This window comes from Humulus lupulus, chromosome 6 (assembly GCF_963169125.1).
Source record: "Humulus lupulus chromosome 6, drHumLupu1.1, whole genome shotgun sequence".
NCBI lineage: Eukaryota > Viridiplantae > Streptophyta > Magnoliopsida > Rosales > Cannabaceae > Humulus > Humulus lupulus.
Genome location: NC_084798.1, coordinates 217,226,598 through 217,241,050, shown reverse-complemented (window position 1 = coordinate 217,241,050; position 14,453 = coordinate 217,226,598). Strand labels below are relative to the sequence as shown.

The window sequence follows — 14,453 nt, the reverse complement described above, 5'->3', positions numbered from 1 at the left end:
TAGAATTATCTATCTCTTATCTCATTTGATTTTATTCGATTTTCTCTTAAGTTTTTCTTTCTGTAAATTAAGCAAAAATCAAGTCCTAGCTATACAGTACTGTTATTCTTCTCTTCTTTTGTTTTCAATATATATATATATACATATATGTATATAAATTCCAGAGAAGAAGAAGCTTCTGGGATTTGGAGATGTTATATTATATGGAGCCAAAACTAAGATCCCCAGAAGGGTATATTCATATATTTCTTCTCTTTCTTTTGAATAACTATATATTATATTTTTTTTGATCCCCATGTATAATATTTGTTTATCACTGCTATGAAAACTATATATACCATAATTTTGGTGTGTATATATATATTTATTACATTACATTATATCAAGTTTATTATATAGTTAGGCATATAGATGCTATAAACTTATTTTTTGATTGATACATACATGTATATATGTCTGTTATGTTAAATATATAGTGAGTCCATCTATATATCTATATATATATACATATGGATGTATACATATGATGAGGTGAAGGTAGGAGAAGATGGATGTTGACAGAAGAGAGAGGGCACAACCCGGCATGGGCTAAAGAGATCTTTGTCAATGTTGGGAGTGTGCTTTCTCTTCTTCTGTCACCATTGATCCACATCTCATCATCATTATATCTTCTATACAATATCTATATGTGTATATATGTATATATAGCCAGTTTCACCACCTTTATCAAACTGCAGTTCAAGGCTTTTCATTTCATTTTTCTCTTGAAACTTATTATTACATAATTATTATGTGTTCAGACATTTATATATATATATATATATATATAGATACTAGGTTGGGAAAAAGAAAAGGGGAAGGAGTTGGTAATAAGTTGTTGAAATATGTGGTAAGTTTTCATGTTTCTACTGCTGTTATATCTGTTTTGAAGTTTAACTTATATAATCAACTTTATTTGCAGGTTCAAGTTCTATACTTAACTGGGTTTCACTATATACTCTGGCTTTTGTTCAAGTTCTTATAGGAATGAAGCTGCTTATATATTTATATATATATATATATATGGACTGATCAGAATAGAAGAAAAAACTGTAATTGATGGTGAATCAGAAAAGGGTTTTAGTAGAAGAAAGTAGTTGAGAAATTAATAGTGTCTTTATCCATGATGATGATGCTTGAAAAGCATTATATTCATCTATGTACCAAAACAAATTAACAGAGATATTAATTATAGCAGTTTGTATATACATACAGGAGTAGTTGCAATGCTTTTTTTTAGTATGTTTTTGGTAGAATAGAGCATATGATTTTCTTTTCTAGTGTCAGGGCTATGGTTTTTGTACAATTCATATAAATTCAAATTTTATGCTTGTATATATTTTGCTTTTTTTTTTTCTTTCATTATATTGACCAAAATCAAAACCATGAAGCACTTTTGGACAAAGTAAAGAAGTAAAAAAGAGCACAAAAGATTAAACTTTTTTTGTATACATTTCAAACAAAACTTCGTATTTATTATATATAGTATGGAAGAAACAGAGACCACATAGTTCAACAGATGAAATTGAACTGAGGCCAGTGAACTGCTACAGTCTCTATATCTCCACATTACAGAACAATATTCCAATTTAAAAAAACCAAAGAATGAAGAAAAGGAAATGAAAAATACAATCAATCAATCTTATCTAACAAAAACTTGAAATCATTCTTGTGAAACTTTAATCTCACATATAGAGTTTGATTCCATAGAATCCTCTTCTTCTTCATCATCTGAAACAATGTCATCCAAAGTATAATGCAAGCTGAAAGTAAGACTTGGTTTGATCCTTGGCACAATCACAGGCTCAGCTTCATTACTCAAAATTTGCAAGACTCTTCTCATTGTTGGTCTCTCAGTGCTATCCGGGTTAGCGCAACTCAACCCCACAAGCAAAAGCTTTCTCATCTCCTCCTCCCTGAACTCACCATTCAACCTTTTATCAGCAGCTTCAATGATCTTCCCTTCAGAATGCAAACCCCAAACCCAATCAACCAGATTCACCATCTTTTGAGTACCAGTTTCGCGCTCTATTGGCCTTCTTCCACAAGCCACTTCAAGAATCACAATACCAAAGCTGAACACATCAGTCTTTTCGGTTGCTTTGCCATACTGAAGATACTCAGGAGCTAGGTATCCCATTGTTCCTGCAGTTAGAGTAGAAACAGGGCTTTTATCATGATCCATGAGCTTTGCCAAACCGAAATCGCCTAGTCTTGCATTGAAGTTTCCATCCAGCAACACATTTCCGGTCTTGATGTCTCTGTGGATCACTTGTTGCTCACATTCTTGATGGAGATAAGTCAGAATAGATGCCAAACCAACTGCAATGTTTTGTCTATGTGACCAACTCAACCAGGGTCCTCGTCCGGATTCTTGGTAAAGCAACTTATCAAGGCTGCCATTAGGCATGAAATCATAAACAAGCAACAACTCACCTTTCTCAACACACCAGCCTTGGAGCTGCACCAAATTCTTGTGCCTCAAACAAGCAATAATAGACAACTCAGCTAGAAACTCAGTTTTACCTTCATGCGAATGCTTTGATCTCTTCACTGCAGCAATGGTGCCTGAATTGGCAAAGAAGGCTTTGTAGACAGTACCAAATGCTCCATGGCCTATTATCCTACTTGCATGGAACCCCTTTGTGGCTGACTTCAGCTCCCTATAAGTAAACTCTCTTGGACTAGTTAGAAGATCATGGTTGATGAAGCTCTTTTGAGTTCTAATACTCTTTAATTTTCTCACAGACATATAGCCAAACACCACAAGAGCCACAAAAAAGAAGGCCGGTCCAGCTATCCCAAGTCCCAAACCAAGCTTCTTGTGATGATTACTTGAAGAATCACCCTCAGGAATCATCGGTGTTATAACAGTCACCGAGCTATCAGACACATTGTGAGGAATTTTTCTTGTTTTCATAGATAAAAATCCATATGTATGGAAGCTCCAATTCTCAATCAAATGAAGCTCAGTACTCCCTTCAGTTGAAGCTGAAAACCCCACATACATAGACTCCTTTAGATACTCATAGAGACTAATATCCAAGCTCAAAATCGGCTTCTCAGGCTTGATATTCGAGTAACTCAGAAAGACGTTCAACTTTTCTTGACCATTCTTGTAATCAATCCAAGTTGTGATGATATTCCCAGCTTTGAGATTAATCCCCTGCAACATAGTATTAGCAGTTTTGATTGAATTAAGGCTTTCGATATCTACTCCCACGTGGTTGTCGTTCGGATCATTGAAGTGCATATCCAAGCGGGTATCGAACTCAATGGCCACGAACTTGTTTCTGGTCAATTGGGAAGAATTCACAAGACCGAGGTAGCTTCCGGGGCTGCCAAGAATCCGGTTATCCGGCGAGAGAAAAAACGACAACCCATCTCCGAAAGAGCTCGGATTGAGATTACTAATGGTGAAAGAGAATTTGGTGGAGAAAGAAGCAGTGGTATTGGTTTCTGGGTCGAACAACTTAATTGGGTTGTTGAAGATGACAGTCCCGGCGCTCGAAGATGGCACTCCGAGCTCTCTTGTCAAGCCTAGTAAGCCGTTTCGGAGATAAGAATCGCCGAGGAGAGTGAAGTTTCTGAGACTGAAATATGGGAAGTCGAAACTGACATTATCAGAAGAAGAAGATGATGATACAAAAGGCGGGTCTTTAGAGTAGTAAAGAAGGAAGCAAAACAAGAACAGAAGAAGCTTTCTTGAACACATTTCTATGAAGATTTCGATCCTATACCAAGAATGGGAAAAGGGTTTTTCTGGGCTTCAGTTGTTCTTGAAAATAGTGAAAGAGAGAGAGAGAGGTTGAAGATGGTTCAGAACAGAGAAAGATTGAAAAAAGAGGGAAAGTGGGGTTTTAACGGTTGAAAAGAATGGGCGCGTGGGGTGGTCGTTTTCTCCAACGGTAACGAGAAAGAAAACGACGTAGTTTCGTCTGAATCAAAACTAGGGTATTTAACTCTATTAGTCCCTGAATTATACTACTTATTATAGTTTAGTCCTTAAAGTTTTAACTTTAACAATTAAATTCCTAAATTTCTATTTTTTAAAATGAAGTATTTTTAACATAGTCTATTTTTTTCTTTCTAAACACATTCAGATATTAATAATTGAAAAACACAAATTTTTTATGTAAAAAAATTCAACTTTAGTTATCCTAAAAAATCAAAGACTCAATTGTCAAAATTAAAAACTCTGAGGACTAAAGTGCAATAAATAGCATACTTCAAGGATCAATATTTTTCTTTCTCAAAGGACAACTGGGTCAGATTACATTAAACAAAAAGATCTAAAGTGGGGTCTTCTTAAATCAACTTTTTCTTTTTCTTTTTCAAAAGATTATTCAAACTGACCGTTTTAATGTCTCACAAATGATTATGATGTGTACAGTGCCATACTTTGACTATATATATTATATAGACAATTGAATAAGGTACTATTATTGTTCTGATACATGTAATGCTACATGTGACATAGAAAAGGTTTAAGTAATCAAAATCTATTAAAATAAAAAGATGGGTCCCAACACAGCACTGAATTCCACATTTGGTCATTTTTAGGTTGTACATTCTCATTGGTAGATCTTAAAATGGACGGCTATTATTTATTCAACTAAATTTTGAGTCAGATCCAAATGGGTTTTTGGGTAATATTCATATTCTTTAGTAGTAATAAAAATGTATGGAATGGAATCTAAACGGCAATAAAATGAGTGAATAATATAAGTTTGAAAATAGAGACAATACTCTTAGGTTGTGGTGTGAATTTGGAGACTTCAAAAATACCAAAATAAATATATATAAAATAAGGGCCCATGTGAGAATATAGAATCTTACGTCATTTAGCCGTTACAAAACAAATAATGATCAATTCCTTTAACTTTCCCTTCTTTGAAATCTTTCTAGTTACTTTGTAACAAAGGCTACAATAGTGTTTAAGAAAGATATAGATATCTTTTCTTATCGTACTTTAAAAGATGTTTAAGAAAGTGAAGTTTAAGGATAAGATTTTTGACACATTTAAACTGTTTTATGTGAACTAAGAAGTTCCAACTCCTTGACCAATTCATTCAAGTTTCTCATAGTAAAGATTCGATCATATAAATATTAGAGATGCTTTCGTTATTCCCTTTCAAAGCACACCTCGTTCGTTCTGCCCGCAACAATTCAATAAGTTCTCTAGGTAAACAAACAATAGGCATTCTATCTTCCGAAATCACCACTTTCGATGTTATTTGACAAATAATAATTTCTATATGTCTATTATGGATCTGGACACTCTGGGATCGATAAACCTTTTGGATTTTATTAACTAAAGAGATACGACTTTGTAGCCGAGTGATATTACACTTCTTCTCGAACATTTCAAATTTAATTTCCTATCTCCCAAGTCGAAAGATACAATATATTTTCTTTATCGTACCTTGAAATATGTCGAGATAGTTAACATTGGGGAAGAAGTGTCTTTACACATTTGAATGAATTAATTGGAACCAAGAGTTCATAGTGTTTTTGGCCTGAAAGAACAAGTCATTCTAGAGGAACAAAAAGCATACAAAAGGGTTAGAAACTAGCTCCCTATCATATCTAAATATACAGGTAGAGAAGAGATTCAAAGCTAGAATTAACAATCAGTATTGATCTAGGAAAAGGAAGGGAGATTTTGCCTGGACTAATATTGGTTTCAAAGCCTAGAGATGTGGAAAGAGAATCTTGGTGTGAAAAATTGTGGGAACCGAGTGAGCTGCTCAAGAACACATCACAAAATCTTCTTTGGGAATCTGCCATGTAAAAGATTAAAGCAATGTCAGCTTACGTATTGAACTTAGAGCTTGTTTTGTCTCTAATAAAAAACTTAAACAGCGAAATGAATTAAGACAAGGACAATTCTCCATGGCATAAGTAGTTAGTTTTAATTCTATTAAATAAGGAATAACATACCTGTCTCAATGCCAAAGCCCTCATGCTAGTCCTAGTTGGTTGAAGAATATATAAACACTGGAGATCATTACAATCTGATTCAAGTCCCACCTACATTAATCTGATACTTTCGTGGCAGAAGAACTACAAAAAGAAAATTTTCTAATGTCATTTAACTACAGAGAAAATAAAAGCATAAAGCAATTAGCTAATCTATGTTCATTACCTTCAGCTATACTGCAAAAGCTATCTGGGGGGAATATGGTCTCTGGGTCTACTCTATCTTGTGAAGCAACAAAGAGAGCCACGCTAGGTTTACTGTTACAAAATAATTGAATTTTTCTTTAATCATACCAACTAAATGAAAAATGTCCAAAGGCAAAACATTTGCTTATAATTATATACATATATAGGGAGCGACTACAATGCATCATCTTTTTTTACAACACCGGTGCATCATTTTTCTATTTCGGTACCTGAATAGTTATAATCTCAAATTTTTTTTATACGATGGTGTACATTATACCTATCTAGAACATCCTACAAATTTTCAAGAAATTCTGAATAAATTATGATAACTAAACAGGGTCTAAACTGTCTGTTTCACGCGTGCCTGTTTTTTTGTGTACGCGTATAAAATTTGATAGTTTGAACTTTGTTTTCGGCTTCATAAAATATTCAGAATTTCTTGAAAATTTGCAGGATATTCTAAATACCTACAATGTACACCGTCATCTAAAAAACATTGGGATTATATCTATACAGGTGCCGAACATAGAAAAAGAATGCACCGGTGTTGTAAAAAAAAGGGATGCGTTGTAGTCGCTTTCTGTATATATATTTATAATTAGGTTGCTTCCTAGCATAAGCAGGACAGGACTAATAGTTGAAAAGGGTTGGAAAGCATACCGAGCCCATGAAGGAACAAATTTGTTATTCGGTACGTCATCCTCTTCATCTTCATCATCTGAACATTTGTATGGAGAAATATCATATGACTGCTCTACACTTGCAGTTGCAACCAAGTTGTCAGCTCCTGTTGGTTTGTCTAAATTGTTCCCCTAGAAAAGCACAGAGAGTGTCAACACGAGGCAATGGACTGGGGAAGGCTCAATAGCTGTGACTAATTTCACAGCCAAAAGAGAGATTTCTCACTGGAAACTTACTACATTGAGATTTTTCACATGATCACTTGAGATTCCAGTATCTTCACGAATAATGCTTGGTTCTCTGTCATCACTCGTTGATGCTTGTGTAGTCGCATGCTCAGCTTCTGAAAGTCTCTGGAGATTCTCATCTCCATTTTGCTGTTCCATCTTATGATTCCTTTTTTCATCTTTAGATTCCTTGGTCTCTTGTCCTCTAACATCCTACACCAGTCAGCTTGGTGTGAGTAACATCTACAACAACAATTAGAAATAAATTAAGCCAGGAACTTAAGTAAAGACATCCTACCAGGGCTCGGTATTTGGCATCTTTCTCTTCCTTTTGTGCATGCAACTTTTGCTCATTTTCTCTCTGTTGCTTTCTTGTTTCCTCAACACGCATCCGTTTCCTATCCTTTTCTTTCCTCTCTTCTTCTTCCCTTTGCCTTTTCTTCGCTGCCATTTCAGCCTCTTTTTTCTTCCGCTCCACTTCTTTCTGTTTCTTCTGCAGTTCCAATTGCCTAAGATTCTCTTGCTCAAGTCTTGCTCGCTCAAGCTTCATGGCTTCCTTCTTAGCCTTGCGTTCATTATCTTTCTTCTCCGCAAGACGCCTTGCAGCTTCAGCAGCCCCCAAGGCCTTTACTTTGACATCTCTCTTTCCTGTAAAAATTAATCAAAACACACAATAAAATCAATGCAAAAATAAAGCATGACTATGAAAGTAAAACATAAATAGAAATTTAAAAAATTTCCCAGCTCTATATTTAGACTAAACTTGTCTCAAAAGGAAACTTGTGTCAACATAAAATCCAATATAACTTGCAGGGAAACCATTTTTACTAGAATGAGAAATAACCTGTTATAACTGCAGCTGCTTGTTTTTGTTGAACAAGTGGAATAAATGAAGTAATATTTGACACAATATTGCTAGGCTTAGGCTCTGTCGCTGTCAAACTTGGACCTCCTCTCCTTGAGCTAGTTCTTGTTGATGATACTTTTGACTTGCTAAACCGATTATGAAGTAATCCAGTTTTTCCCTTAGAAGCAGCTCCTCCTAATGAAGACATGCTATCATTTTCCTTATTGTTGTATCTTCTCTTAATGCCTTTTCCATTTCCAACATTCTGTTTGGTCCTCTTATGAGTTCCATTGAAGCTGAATTCTGTGCTAACTGAATCTAAACTACTTCTATCAATATTTTGCTCAGCTTCAGATGCAGCAAGGTTTGCAACAACTTCAGCAAGTGGTGCTCTTTTTACAGAACTAGCCTGGATCTTAGAAACATTGCCTTCTAGGGAAGTATCAGCTACCTCATCTACATTCTCATTTTCTTCACAAATGGATGGAAGCTCAGGAATTACGCTTCTTCGCTTCTCAGAGCTGTCTGACTTTGATATGATTCTGTCCCAGACTTTTCTAACTGGAGACAAACAAGGCTTATTTATCTCCCAATCACACTGACTAGTTGAATTGGGAAGAAAATCTGAATATGATCTTCCTTCAAAAGAACAATTAAAGACCTCACTCAAACAACCATAATCATCCTTTGGCTTATCCATGCCCTCTAGAAGCCCAGTTGGAACAGATTGGTATAGATTTGAAATTTTGGGCAATTTATACGAAGCTGAAGAACAGGATACTGGAGTTTGCAAGCATGCAGACCTGCAAAGCTGCTCTAGAATGCTAGCATGTTCAATTGAAGTCTTTGGAAGACTCAACTTGTCAAAGCGGATCCTCTCATCGGCAATGCATGGTTGTTCATCGTCTGATTGCAAAATGAAACTCTCAAGCACAGGCATCGTCTCATCAGCACCAGTGAAGTGCAAGGGTTCACTGTAAGTCAAAGAATCAGCATTCCGGATTTGAAAGTTATCTTCAAGATGATATGGAAGTTTATTCTCTTCTAAAGTGCATAACGAGATTCCATCAAAGATAATGCTACTTGGATCTTCCACTCTTGCTTCCTCCATAAGAAGTCCATCACAAGCTCCAGCAGACTTTCTGACCACACTTGAAATATGGAATGATTCCAATTCTTCATCAGCAGAGGTAACCAGGTTCGTTGCACTTAAATCCCCATCTTTCAAGCTACAACCATCCTGAAGATACAACATGAAGGCATAAACTGTGCATCAGAATTTTCCAAATGGAGAAAAAAAAAATGTGGTAGTGTGAAATTTATATTTTTCCAAATTTGCTAACTCAATCTAAAAGACGGCAGAATATTCAACCAAAGCCGGAGGAAGAAAATACCTCTTGAACGAGAAGCCTTAGTGAAGATTTAGACCTTTCTTGCATGTCATCCTCCTCACTTTGAGGCATCCCTTCAACTTGACTCTTACTGATATCTAATTGAATATCGTCTTGAGGAATTTGAAGGTCTGGGGATTCTAGGACATCTTTGAAACCATGCTCTTCACTTGACAAGTTTCTAACTTTAGTATCCTTGACGACAGGAAAAACTGCATTTTCTTTTGCAACTGGTGAAGTAGGCAGAGCATCCAGAGAACCACTCCTTTTTCGCTTATTCCGAGTTGAACCCTCAAGCAAGGCACTAAAACTGGTTTTTTCCACAGATTTTGCTGCAGTCTGCCGTTTAGTTGATTGTGAGAAACTTACAGTTACATCAGTGGCATCATGAGTAAATCCCTTCAAGGAATCTGCAGTACGAAACTGAGAGTGTTCTGAATTCTCTGTTGACTGTGCTAGATTACCCAAATTTCCATCCTTGGAAACAGAACAGGGATCTGTACACGCTTCCTGAATTTCAAAGGGAACAGGTGTGGTTACTCGAGTGAAATCAGCATCTATCGATAGTTTAAGATCAACAGAAGAGGTAGTCTCCGGTCTATCTGCAGAAACTACTTCAGCAGGTATTACTGTCACAGGCGTTGTGGTCTCTGTCTCACTTTCCCGGGCTACTTGTAAGGTAACTAAAGGATCTATCAAAGAAGATTTCTCTTTGGAACTTTTGTCACAATGCTGCAAACTATGAGTAGCTACACCCTTCTCTGCTTGAGGTGTTTCCTTCACTGCTGACGCAGCATGTCCATTCAACGCTATAATGTCTGTATCTGCATCCTCCACACAGGCTTCAGAAGAACCTTTCCTGAGCTTCCTTTCTTTACTTAAGACTTCCCTTTCCTCCAAGAATATTCCTGTATCTAATACAGCTGCAAATTCCGATAAGCCTTGAGGGCTTCGTTCTAACAATCTCCCCTCCGTATCCTTTTCAACAGAAAGGGCAGAAACTCCATTGAAACCAGAGGTTTCCACATCGTCAAAATTTAGTTGCTTGGGCTCCACATGCTTAGTACTATCAGCAAGATGTTGAGCACAAACTTCCACTCCAACGGCCCTTGCACCATTCAAGTTTGACCCAGAACCGACCCGATGGGATTCCACTTGCTCATCAAGATGAATTGCAGTTTCCGTAACAGTTGCCGCACATCCCTCCGAATTAGCAGGCTTGCTGGTGTTGGAAGAGGGTGAGTCTTTCAAGTCATTACATGACACCTTGTTGTGGCCTAGGCTTTCTGAGCTGTTTAAAGATTTAGTTTCCAAATGTTCGTTTGAACTGGCAGACTTGGAGCGAGTAACTTGAAGATCCAAATTTTGGGAGTTGACAAGTTCTGATGTTCCTTTATTTAGAGAAGTTATTGTATTTTTACCAACACACTCATCTATAATATTTTCCTCGTCCGAACACTCTGTTGAATTTGCTGCATGCAGCTCTTGATCCTCACGAATTGGCGAGAAAATTTCAGCTGATATTTGACTGTCTTTGTCTTTTTGAGAACTGTTTGAAGTAGAAAGTACCGAGTCCGTAGTTATGTGACCACTGACATTAAAGTTTGCAGGCTCCGATATCTTTTCAATGGTACAAGTACCCTGTGACCCAGTACTTCTAGAGAGATATTCCTCTTCAAAGGTCCCCGTAGTTGAAAACTTCACCGGCTGTGACAAATCATAGACGGTGTTGTTTGGCTGAGAAGAGCTTCTAGAACGTGTTACCCTTCTAAAACTACTCCGAGACCCGCCCACTTTTGCTTTCAGGCCACAGCTTTCGTTGGTAATATAAGCAGATTTCACCGTTTGGCTGTGATTAGCAGATTCTTGTCGTGTTAGACTGCCTGAGCCAATTTTCTGCTCACTGTCGCTTGTGCCATCCATCTTGAACAATTCGTTGACACGGTTAGCTTGTTTAACAGAACTTCTAGACCTGGTCATTCTCCTCCACTCAATGCTGCCTCCTTTCTCCTGGCTCCTGTTTTCTTCAACATTAGCTTCTGCTGCTATGCGATTTTTGTAACGACTTTGAAAATATTTAGCAGACTCCGAAGGTGGATTAGACTGCTGTATTGAGGGGCCAATAGAACCTGTATGTGAAGCTCTATCTTCCCTGACAACATTAGAAGAATCACTTCCCTTCTCTTTGTTCATGTTATTATCAACTTTAACTTCTGTTGCCATGTGATTTTCTCCAGTGCCATCCATCTTGAACAATTCGTTGACACAGTTAGTTTGTTGAGCAGAACTTCTAGACCGGGTTATTCTTTTCCCCTCAATGCTGCCTCCTTTCTCCTGGCCCCTCTTTTCTTCAACATTAGCTTCTGCAGCTATGCAACTACTGAAGCAGCTTTGAAAACGATTAGCAGACTCCGAAGGTTGATCAGACTGTTGTAACAAGGAGCCAATAGAATCTGTAGGTGCAGCTTCCCCGAAAGCATTAGAAGAATCACTTCCCTTCTCTCTGTTCATGTTTTCATCAACTTTTACTTCTGTTGCCATGTGATTTTCACTTGTGCCATCCATCTTGAACAATTCGTTGACACGGCTGGTTTTTTGAGCAAAACTTCTAGACCTGGTTATTCTTCTCCCCTCAATGCTGCCTTCTTTCTCCTGGTCCCTTTGTTCTTCAACATTAGCTTCTGCAGCTATGCAACTATCGTAATAACTTTGAAAATGATTAGCAGACTCTGGAGATCGATCAAACTGCTGTAATGAGGGGCCAATAGAATCTGTAGGTGCAGCTCCATCTTCCCTGACAAGATTACAAGAATCACTTCCCTTCTCTTTGTTCCTGTTTTCATCAACTTTAACTTCTTTTGCCATGTGATTTTTGCTTGTGCCATCCATCTTAAACAATTCATTGACAAGGTTAGTTTGTTGAGCAGAGCTTCTAGACCTGGTTATTCTTCTCCCCTCAATGTTGCCTCCTTTCTCCTGTACCCTCTTTTCTTCAACCTTAGCTTCTGCAGCTATGCAACTATTGTAACGACTTTGAAAATGATTAACATACTCTGAAGGTCGATCGGGCTGCTGTAATGAGGGGCCAATAGAATCTGTAAATGCAGCTCTATCTTCCCTGACAACATTAGATGAATCACTACCCTTCTCCTTGTTCATGTTTTCACCAACTTTAGCTTCTGTTGCCATGTGATTTTCTCTTGTGCCATCCATCTTGAACAATTCGTTGACATGGTTTGTTTGTTGGGCAGAACTTTTAGATCTTGTTATCCTCCTCCTGTCAATGCCGCCTCCTTTCTCCTGGCTCCTGTTTTCTCCAACATTAGCTTCTGCAGCCATGCAATTTTCGTAACCACTTTTAAAATGATTAGTAGACTCCAGAGGTCGATCAGACTGCTGTATTGATGGGCCAGTAGAATCTGTAAGTGCAGCTCTATTTTCCCTGACAATCTTAAAAGGGCCACTTCCCTTTTCTTTACTCATGTTTTCACCAACTTTAGCTTCAGCAGCCATGTGATTTTCGTATGCAATTTGAAAATTGTTAACAGATTCCGGAGGTTGGTTCTCAATGTTAGACTGCTGAATAAAGGGGCCAATAGAATCTGCAACTGCAATTCCATCTTCCCCGACAACATTAGATGACCTACCCTTAGTCAAAGAACTCCGCTTCCAGCCAAAGCTTTCTTTCCCCTTGCTACAAGGATCACCCACTTTAACAATTTCCACCGTGCAAATGTTGTTACTGGTATCTACTACAGGTTTTACTAAGTTTATTTGGTCAGGCTGATCATCATGAAAGGAAGGAATGGGAATGTTTTCACCGGAATTAATGACATTCTTTAATCGGGATTTTGCTGCTTTTGTACTAGTGCGAAGCTCAAGAGCCTTCTGCCTTGATTTGGATCTTTGAATCTTAGCCAATGAACGAGCTGTGTCATGGCTAACGTCTAAGAATCCTGTCTCTCTCTGTTCTTGAGGAGACGTAATACTAGCATCCTCAGACTCTTTTCTCTGATCATCAACGAATGTATTACAGTGATCCAACGTAGAAACACCAACCGAAGCACATTCAGCATGATCAAAATCACCACAATCTCTATTTTCCACACAAACTGAAGCACGTCTAGCATGATCCAAACCATCCAATTCTCTATTTTCGACAGATGCTTTCGAGCACGAACCATTTGGTAGTTCCCCATTTGTAGCTTCAGCAATTGGTTTCTCATACACTGAGCAATGACTAAATGCAAATGGGATTAAAGGCCGTGGACGTGATAGAAGGACCCCAGAAATGAGATCTTCACCATTCAACTCTGCCAAAAAAAAAAAAAAAAAAAGCTTTTACTAGTGCAATACAAAGATATATATCATAATTGAGGGTTTCTCAAAGTTAATTACCCATTAATCCGCTAAAAATAAACAAAAATAATTTAAAAAAAAACCATGAATTTGGCCAGAATGTAGAGACGTCACAAAATACTGATCCTAAATTCGAGTAGTTTATGAAAACCCTAGGCTTAGTTTGTTCGATCCCAAGAGAAAATGGCTCCAAAAAAAATGGTCAAGAACTACTCAGACACAAAATCCACAAAGCAAAATACTACGAATGAACCCGGAACTCGAAATTGAAGCCTTGAAACTGGAATTCAAACTTCAAACAATCAAACAGACTAATTGAAGTGGAAGAAGTAAGAGCACAAATCAAGCTACGACAACGTAACAAAAAATTCGAAATCGAAATCAATGGCGGAAGTGCAATGTTTTTACCAGTGGAATCCGAAGTCCAAATCCAAGGTGGAGGGGCTATTCCCTCGATAAGGAGTTTGGACGCGAGGTGCTTGTCATATTGAAGCGTCTGTTGCTTGGCCTGGTCGATTATCCACGACTTCCTCTCGAAAATCTGCACCCAGAGCTTCTCTATCGCCGACATTTTCAACCTTCACTTCGTAGTCATGAAAGAATCCACACAAATTCTAGAGAGAGAAACTCTGAGAGTGTGTGTAGAGAGAGAGAGAAGGGTTTTATTTTGGGGACGATGATGATTTGAGAACACAACGTTCTGTAAAATGTATAGCGCGGAAGAGAAATTCAAATCTT

The 14,453-nt window shown here is 37.6% G+C and overlaps 2 protein-coding genes across 3 annotated transcripts; both read right to left on the bottom strand.

The window, feature by feature from the left end:
- Positions 1-1,243: 1,243 nt before the first annotated feature.
- Positions 1,244-3,872, bottom strand: LOC133783313 (probable L-type lectin-domain containing receptor kinase S.7). The gene has a single exon (XM_062222898.1). It carries the CDS (start codon positions 3,752-3,754, stop codon positions 1,703-1,705), a length of 2,052 nt encoding a protein of 683 aa, XP_062078882.1. The 5' UTR covers positions 3,755-3,872; the 3' UTR covers positions 1,244-1,702.
- A 1,455-nt stretch (positions 3,873-5,327) lies between these two features.
- LOC133783311 (uncharacterized) lies at positions 5,328-14,397 on the bottom strand. 2 transcript variants are annotated; one of them, XM_062222895.1, is made up of 9 exons: positions 14,124-14,397; positions 9,360-13,669; positions 7,963-9,205; positions 7,417-7,766; positions 7,128-7,331; positions 6,871-7,022; positions 6,188-6,279; positions 5,983-6,105; positions 5,328-5,822 (listed from the first exon to the last, which is right to left on the bottom strand). In XM_062222895.1, the coding sequence occupies exons 1-8, from the start codon at positions 14,284-14,286 to the stop codon at positions 6,062-6,064; spliced, it is 6,558 nt and encodes a 2,185-aa protein (XP_062078879.1). In that variant the 5' UTR covers positions 14,287-14,397; the 3' UTR covers positions 5,328-5,822; positions 5,983-6,061. The 2 variants fall into 2 exon arrangements, with proteins under 2 accessions (XP_062078879.1, XP_062078880.1); XM_062222896.1 differs by having other exon boundaries at positions 7,131-7,331.
- Positions 14,398-14,453: the final 56 nt, after the last annotated feature.